The sequence below is a fragment of the Ictalurus punctatus genome, chromosome 16, assembly GCF_001660625.3.
Source record: "Ictalurus punctatus breed USDA103 chromosome 16, Coco_2.0, whole genome shotgun sequence".
In the NCBI taxonomy this organism is placed as follows: Eukaryota; Metazoa; Chordata; class Actinopteri; order Siluriformes; family Ictaluridae; genus Ictalurus; species Ictalurus punctatus.
In genome coordinates, this window is record NC_030431.2 from 7,130,001 (window position 1) to 7,139,220 (window position 9,220).

The 9,220-nt window shown below is 38.7% G+C and overlaps 1 protein-coding gene across 1 annotated transcript in view; it reads right to left on the reverse strand.

Moving 5' to 3' along the window:
* The window catches only part of zfyve16 (zinc finger, FYVE domain containing 16), a 29,832-nt gene extending 24,566 nt beyond the window's left edge, over positions 1-5,266 (reverse strand). The window contains exons 1-3 of the mRNA XM_017489183.3: positions 5,106-5,266; positions 4,320-4,418; positions 1-526 (exon numbers count right to left, since the gene is read on the reverse strand). The exon at positions 1-526 is cut by the window's left edge and continues 1,504 nt beyond it. Of these exons, the coding sequence (XP_017344672.2) occupies positions 1-526; positions 4,320-4,389 (596 nt within the window). The 5' untranslated portion in view covers positions 4,390-4,418; positions 5,106-5,266. The remainder of the gene's footprint in view (positions 527-4,319; positions 4,419-5,105) is intronic.
* Positions 5,267-9,220: the final 3,954 nt, after the last annotated feature.

Below are 9,220 nucleotides of genomic sequence, written 5' to 3' on the forward strand. Positions count from 1 at the left end.
GGCAATATAACATCAAGCAAACTAAAACAGTTTGAGGGACCATCAAATTGGCCACCAACATCGAGTCCCTGTAGGTCATCATGTCCGGGCTTAAACACGTTCTCTGGATATAATACAGCTGGACTATCAAAATCTACCAGTAGTTCCTCCTCAAGCTGTTTCTCAGCAACCTCTAACTCTTTGAAGGCATCATGACTGTTTGTGCGTGGGAGACTAGCCGATCCCGTATCATTAACAAGGTCGCATATAGGTTTCAAAGATCTATCTGGACAAGGAGGAGTCAAGCTTTTGGAAGCTCTGCGGTCAACAGAGGATAAGAGGTCAACACCACTCAACACCCTCCCTTTTGTATCTAGATCTCTTTGGTCAGGGGCACTAATAGGTGCAGTTGGACCATAATGCAGGGAATTAACATCAGGGAGCGTTTGTGAAACTGTAGATGGCTCAGGTACAAAGCACTGGGAGTAGAGGGTTGGGTCCTGGCATGCAGAATTTGTGAATGTCGAAGACGTGTTCTCAGCCTCCTCTGGAAAGAGAAAAAAGACTTAGTTTATAATACGAATTGCTGTGTAATCATAGGTCATCATTTATATATATAAAAAAAAAAAAGACACAACGGTTTACTATAGCATCTATTGTGCTGTGGTAAAATCGTAAAAAAAATTGTTTTGAATAAGCAGCAGCAACAACAACAAAAAAAGACAAAGGACCTGGGACTCTTGCTAGGATGTTAGGATGAACGGCTTCATGGACTTTGTCAAGGTTTGGAACATTTACATGAAAGGTGCTCTGTCTCTGTACAGAAGCTAAAACTCTGCTATTGATCTCAAAGTAGGAAAGATAATCCAAAGCAAATCCACATCTCCTACTTTACTACAATAACATATTTAAAGGTCGTTCACCCTAAATGACTTGCACTTTAATCTTTATAATTAATGTGATCTTCAGTGTGGTCTAAAACTTATTTTGTAATGAAATTCTAAGTTGACCTTATTTTAAACTTCTTTCACTGATATAAAAGAAGTTCTTCTTATATCAATATTTCCCTTTGGTTAATGCAGGGGTATCCATTCTTATGGTGGGTGTGGATGCAGGTTTTCATTCCAACCAAGCAGAAGCCACACCTGAGTTTACTGAAAGCCAAGCACAACTGAAATAGATTTGATCAGGAGTTTAAGCTTGATTGGAGGTGTTTGAATCCTTGATTGCAATGAAAACCTGTACTCACACCGGCCTTTTGCATATAAGATTGGACACCACCAGGTTAATGGTTTCTTACATTACCTACATTGCTGTTTGACTGCCTGCCATCTAGGGATGTCCTGATCCAGTTTTTTTGCCCCCAATCCAAGTACTTTAATAATGATTATCTGGCGAGTATAGCGAGTCCAATCTGATACTTGTATTTTCATAGATGATACACACTCCAAGTACATTTAAGTTAGTAAAACCAATCCAATTAGGGCAAGCTATGTTTGAGCTCAAATAAGTCTGCATTAAGAAAACCAGCTATATCATTACAGCTTTCCTTGAAATTTATTTTAAGTAAAAACATCAAAATAAATAACAGAATTGCAAACCACTCTTATGAAGACCAGTTCCTAATCTGTTGTTCAGTTGAGCTACTGGGTTTTTAATTCTGTATTATGAGTGAAGCCTCATTCATAAGTAGGGATGTCACAAGAACCGATACTTCGGTACCAATTCGGTACCAACATTCTTAAAACGTGACGGTATTTGTTTTTCTGGAGTAGCGTTCGTACCAATGGTAATGAAGGTACTGTGGTTACAATACTTCCAGAACTGATGGGGGCAGCAAATACACGCAGTGTTTTAGTCAATCCACAAGTGGTAAAGAAGAAGAACGCCTACAAGCACATGAGAAAAACTACAGTAGAAGGTGATAATTTAGCTCCGCCCCGACTTGTTGAGAGGATAGGTGGTATGGAATATGGAAATACTTCGCATTTGAGGCGGATGACAACAAACATATAATTGATGCTCTGAAGGCGGTGTGTAACCGATGCTATCGTTCATTTCAAACAAAGCAAGGAAACACCTGGAATTTGGCAAAGCACCTGAAAGACGGGCCCCACATTATGTTTGTTTGAGGCAGCTGGCATTGTGGCCATGAAAGCAGATAACGCTAATGTTTGCGATAGCCAGTTATCTGTTAACGACGCTAACGCATTGCAATGTTATAAACTACCTCCTAATGGGCCACCATGCATCGCCATTCAGTCCGTGTCCTGTCAGCAAAATGTAGCCTAATGTCACTAATAATTATTCAAATGTTCATGCTTTTAATAAATCTTTTTGGTCTGCCACCATATCAGTGAATTTAAACTAATGCTTGCATTCAGAGTATAAGGTGTGTGTGTGCGCACACGCATGTTTAGGAGTGCACTGTAGCCTCCACTGTTGTATTACTCATTGTAAGAGTGTTTGATAACTAAAATATCCCTCTCTCTCTCTTTTTACCAGTATTAACCAGAGGTTAATGTCCACCAAGAGAGTTTTTAATGTAATTTTTTTAAAAAAAATTTTTTTTTTCAAACCACACTGTGGTATCGACTTTGGTATCGAGTATTGTGTACTTTTGGTGGTATCTGTACCGACTACTAGATTTTTGGTATAGTGACATCCATACTCATAAGTGAAGCTTGTTTTTGAGGAAGATCAGTATCTTCATGGTTTCACTTCTCTATCGACATTCTCTACTACAGAGACTGGCTGGTCATCCAGAGCAATAAATTCAACTAAATCCTCAGTAATTGTCCTTGCCTTGTCACTGTTTTGAAGAAATTTCTCTTGCTGTTTGAAAGCATCCTCCAGTGTTTTATGCTTTAGTGAAGTATTTTCTTGAGTGACCTGTGTGTACTCGCTGTATTCTATCAAATCTTTCCATTCAGATGCTTTATCTTGTTTAAAAGCACCACTGCTGCTTCCACCACACAAAATACTGGCACCGTATACATTGTATGTGACTGTTGTACTGTTTTCGTTTTCTACTTTGAAATAATTCCACACTGCAGACATTTTACTGCACATGCTCGTCTGATAACTCGCTTCACTGCGGCAAGGTGTGGATGTGCGGCAGTCACATTAACGATACAAAACGACACAATGCCATAAAATAACATTAACAAAGGATTGGACTTGGATCAGACTAAAAACAGCCAATCCCAGTCCATTAGAGTGTGTCAGGATCAGCTCTGAAACCAATACTTCGAATCAGCTCGGGAAATCCCTACTGCCGTAAGTGGTGTCACTGATATATTCTGCAATCAGCTAAAACTTGTAACTCGGACCACGAAAAACCAAAGCGAACGCCCCCTCAACTCAGAATTCCAATCCAGAAAGCCTGGAAGGTCTCCTCAACCCCAAGTTCAACAAGTGATGCCAAATCAACTACTCACAGCATCAACAGTAAACAAAAAAGTCACACTTCTTTACTTTTAAAAGTGTTAAGCTGTACGTACGACTATTTGCTTTAGATCAAACAACATACTGTACAGACATATTCGCTTATTAAACCTATAACACGGACTATACAGTCTGCTGTATTGAGGAGGTGAATGTACATTCCTCATCACAGCTGGCTAGCTTGCTGCTAACAAAAGATGAACCTAGAGGTCTCCATGAACATGTCTGTTCAGCTCTCTCACCTTCTAATCTGTATACTCTGCTCAAACAGATCAGCTTCCAAACCTTCAACTTTCTTTCTAACACTTGTAACCATCAACGCCATTGTGCCCGTCATCTTGTAAATAATCATCTAGCTGAGCCGAGTCTCTGGAACTTTCAGTGTTGGCATCTCCTCTGTTTCTCTGCTGGATTTCTTATGAATATGATATTGAACATTGCTGGAAAATGTGGGAAAAGTGAGAAAAGTTATTTTCTCCCTGCGATGTCAGCACAGCACACAACCACAAGCTTCTCACAGGAATTACAAAAATACAGCACTGACCAACTAATTCGCATCAGAATCTCTAAGTTCATCACAAATATCTTGCTCATACTTCAACATGTGTTTCCCAGTGGAGTTTTCCTTTAATTAGACATAGCGCTGGGCATTACACCATCACTAACCATATTCTACATGGAGGAATGATTTAAAATCCCTTGGTGTTTTGTTTTTGTTGTTGTCCCCCCACATTTCATTAGCTATTAATAGGAGAAGGTTAGTACAAAATTAGCAGGGCGTATAGCTGTGTCTTGAATAGAAACATATAGGGAAGAAAGCATGAAGAAATTGCAAGCTTCTCTAGTTCACATGAGGCAACAGTATAAACTGTAAACGAGCCAAATCTTCTAACCTGTGTTTAGTTCAAAGTCATCCAAGAGTTTGTCCAAGTCACATACAGCAGCTTTGAAGTAATTGTCCATCCTAGGGAAGGAATATGCTTTGTTCAACCCTGTGGAAACAATGAAAGTAAATTTACAGTTTAATCGATAGTAAAATCCACTGTACAATGGAACATTATGTATAGCATACAGTCAGTATAACCACGGATAATCACTTAACCAAAGCAGCAGCTTACTTAGCTAGGCAGACCCCTGTTATAGCTCGCTGGTTTATTTACAACTTGCGTTTAACAAGAGACAGTATACATCAACTGTCAATGTGTCATCAGGGAAAATCCTACTATTAATCGACCTGAACAACAAGCTACAGATTCATAAGGTTTTCTGTTCCTAAGCAATCTACCCAACCCGTAAACCCGTCTCTTTTAGCTAATAACGGAAATTACACAATAACATTAGTGTTAGAAATATTAATCAGAATATCTAGATAGCAAACACATTTAACTAGCAAGTTAGGGGATTTGCTACTATCTGTAATCAATAAAACGCAGAAAACATGGTAACTGTACTGCATCAGCGTTTACATCATTAAGAATCTATACATTTTAGAATGCTGCTATGTAAAATATATAATGTTAGCTAACCAGCTAAAGAGCTTTCGCATAGTTAGCCAAGCTGTTGGAAGCGCGCTAGCTACTCAGCGCTTTTAGTCGTTAGCTGGCTAGCTAACCATTTACTGACACAAATAAATCCCGAAAAGATGACAAGTCACGTCTCTGTTTTCGATTGTTAGCTACCGTAAAATGCTTCATAGTCCCAATCCTCGTTCTTCAGGGAGTTACTCTGTTTTGTCCTACAAGGGATTCAGCACTGAGTCCAAACAACCTATTAATAATTCCACATAAATTCCACAGTGCGACCATTTCCACCGCCGGTGTGTAGAGCAGGAAAAACTCTCTTAAAGGGGCAGGGCACCTTTTTCACTGAGCCTCAGCAGATCCCTTTGTTTATACATTCTTTAAAATTAATTCTATTTTATTTTCCTAAATGATTACAAAGCTATTATTTAGGTTTAATAGTATCGTGTTGTTCCTTTTTGGCTGTTAGAGTTTAGATTTTTTTAAATACTGTACTTTCAGTCCTCTACCTGTTTTCATTTCCCAATGTTATTTCTTTTCATTATTTATTTAGCATATAAAGTCAAGTAAAACGTTGTAAGCTCACGATTATATCGTGATATGCAGACGTAGAACACTGAGTATTGCCCATGTGCATGTTTGCTGTGTCGAAGTCCTACATATAAGTGACAGCAAGTAAGGAATAAAAACATGTTGATTTGTGCTGTTATAGGAAAATAACCAGTGACCAGGTGGTGTGATGTGCCCTGACACAAAGCACAATTATTGTTACTACCCTAAAGTTCACTATTTTCCAATAAACAGCACACCCGGAAGTGTATTATACCTCTTATACCACAGCAATTTGCCAGCAATTAAAATATTTTACTTCTTTTTTTTTTTTTTTTTTTTAACATAATTTGAATCATTTTATAGTTACACATAATGTTCCTGTTATGACTTACATTTAAGCAGCTACTAACAATCTTCCCTCACCTGCCTCCCTTTGTTTTCTTTCTTGTTAAGATAATAATAATTAAAAAAATTTTTTTAAAAACACACAGGTTGTTATGTTACCAAGAAACCAGAAAGAGCAAAGTCCTCTGTCCAAAAGACTTTCCTGTAGCTGAAAACTTACTAGCCATCAGAAAGCCCTAACACTGGAGACTCCTTTCATACACATTAAATAAATATCTCCTTACAGAAACCTTCACCATATAAGCGATTTTATGGTTTTCTTCGATAGATGACAAACACATCTGAATTTCATTAATTTTTTTAGCCCTATATTATGCAGAACAACTGCCATATACATCCCTGTGCCAGCACTACTGTCCAAGTACTACTGCTATAGAAATTTAATCAACACCTTCTAACCAATCTGGTTTGAGAATTGAACAGCTCTGTGTACAAGTACACATACATACAGTAATTGGTGTAAGCTTGGTAACGTGAATACTGCCACCACTGTGTGTGTGTAATGTTACAGCAATGCATGAACATGTTTGCTTTTGCATAAAATCTATTAAATATATTCCTGACTTATGACATATAAGATACTTATTAATTATAAATTAATGAATACTGAGAAAATTGGTAAACTATTCTGAAAATCCTTCTTTACTTTTAGAATGTTGTAATCTTCCTTGACGAATAGTCTTTCTAAAACTTGTAATAGCTTTTGATTATTAGATACGTTACAGTACCCTGTATGTGACCTTTTATGCATCATTGTTTTTTGCACTGATAATGGCAAATACAATGATCAGCAACAGAATACTCTAGACCTGGGACCAGATTCTGTGTATTCACACGTAACAATTTATATAACAGAAACGAACAACTAAGTAAAAGTCCGATTACAGTATAGTTTATGATATTACATTGTTATGCAACCACACCTACATGCAGCCTATAGTATATCTTTAGAACATTTCATAAAAACATAGGCAGTGGAAGCTCCTCAATTTCCTCTCTGCTCTAATGACTGGAAAGCTAAAATCATTAGGTTACATAAAAGTGCCAGAAAACAATGTTTAGTGCATTTATATGCAGGCAGCAAAATAATGACCAAATTAATACCAAACTCACCGCCACTAAGAGTGAAATAACAATCAAGTGTACTCGGTTGAGAAAAGACACTAATGACCTTGAGGTAACAAAAGAAACATGACACAGATATGATGCAGAAAGTCCAGAAAAAACAGGAAAAGAATGTTCTCCAACCCAATGCTTTGTCTACAGAAAGAAGAGAATGAAGTGAAAACATGAAAGAAAAAACAAACTTCCAGTTTAGACTGTCCAGATTAAATGTGACACATGAATACTTAAGTAACTAGTGTCAGTTCCTATGCCCAGTGGTTAACAAGAGGAAAATTCACCACACAGATTCTTTTTAATAATAAGATGTGTTGACATGTTCACCCTCACTCTGACCTCTATGACTCACACTCTGCACCCCTGTGTTCCCAGAAAGAAAATGCTTTATTCTAGGTTCTGGAGCCTACCCTTGGGACAGTCGGCATAATGCAGGAATACATCTAGAATGGAATGCTAGTGCACCCCAGTACCACGTACACACACACATTACCACGTACACCAATCCACCTGCCAGCATTGTTTTGGGAGAAGGGAGGAAACTAGGAAACCTGGAGAAAACCCACACAAATACAGCAAGGACATGAAAAACACTGCACAGACATTGCTGTGACATAGCTGTAAGGCAACAACACTACACACTGCACCATCATGCCATCCACACTTTAAATAGACAGTCCATCCTTCCATTTTCTATACCAGTTATCATACAGGGTCGTGGGGATCCTGAAGTCTATCCTAGTGAGCATTGAGCACAAGGTGGGGTACACCCTGGATGGGGTGCCAACCCATCGCAAGGCACAAACACATACACATTCACACACCCATTCATACACTATGGACACTTTGGACATACCAATCAGCCTACCATGCATGTCTTTGGACTGGGGGAGGGAACCAGAGTACCCAGAGAAAACCCCTGCAGCACAGGGAGAATATGAAAACTCCACACACACAGGGAGCAGGAATCGAACCCCCAACTATGGCAGCATGAGGCGAATAGAAATAATAGAAAACCATATGTTCTGACTGAAAGCTAAACTCTTTTTACATCCTGAGCTGTAAAGTAAACTGCAGCTGTGATTATTATGATAATGTAATTATGGTATACAGTGGATATAAAAAGTCTACATGTATAATGGAACATCATGAAGGGTATCATCAACAAGTGGAAAAAATGGGGCATCATACTGATATTACCAAGAACATGATGTCCCTCCAAAATTGATGGAAGGACAAGAAGAATTTATCAGGGAGGCTACATCATTAAAGCAGCTGTAGAAATATCTGGCAAGGGGTATGGTGGCTAGATGGAATAAAAAAATCCAAGCCTCTCTAAATCACCCAAACCATGTGGCAAAATGTGTTTTGAGGCCAAGGTTGAAACGTTTTGAGCATAATTCTAAAAGATAAAATATGCTTGTCGCAAAAACAAAACATCTTATAACCCAAAGAGCACCATACCCATGGTGAAGCATGAAGATAACTGAAATTTTATTTTTAAAAATTAACTTCCATCATGGCAACGACCCAAAGCACAAATTAAAATCTACCAAGGAATTGCTTCAGAAGAAGATCAGTGTTTTGGAACATCCTAGTCAGAGCTCAGATCTATTACTCTAGAATCCTATCAAAAACATGTGGAGATCCCATCACAATTTGATAGCTCTGGAGCATTTTTCAAGGAAGAGTAGAATAAAATTGCAAAATCAAGATGTGCTAATTTGATAGACTCTTAACCAAAAAGATTGAGTGCTGCATTACATGCAAAAGGCACTTTAACACAGTATTAGGCAAGGGGTGTACAAGTTTTTTTTCTTTTTCTTTCTTTCCTAAAGTGTTTTTATTTGTTTTTCACTTGTATTTTATTGCTTGCTATATCACATGGTTTCATTTTTACATCACAAAAACCTGCAGTTGGGGCGCACGGTGGCTTAGGGGTTAGCATGTTCACCTCCCACCTCCAGGGTTCGATTCACGCTGGGGCCGTGTGTGCGGAGTTTGCATGTTCTGCCTGTGCTGTGGGGGTTCCCTCTGGGTGCTCCGGTTTCCTCCCCCAGTCCACAGACATGCATGGCAGGCTGATTGGCGTGTCTGTAGTGAGTGTGTATGTGATTGTGCCCTGCGATTGACTCCCTGTCCAGGGTGTACCCCACCTTGTGCCCGATGCTTCCTGGGATAGGCTCCATGTTTCCCAT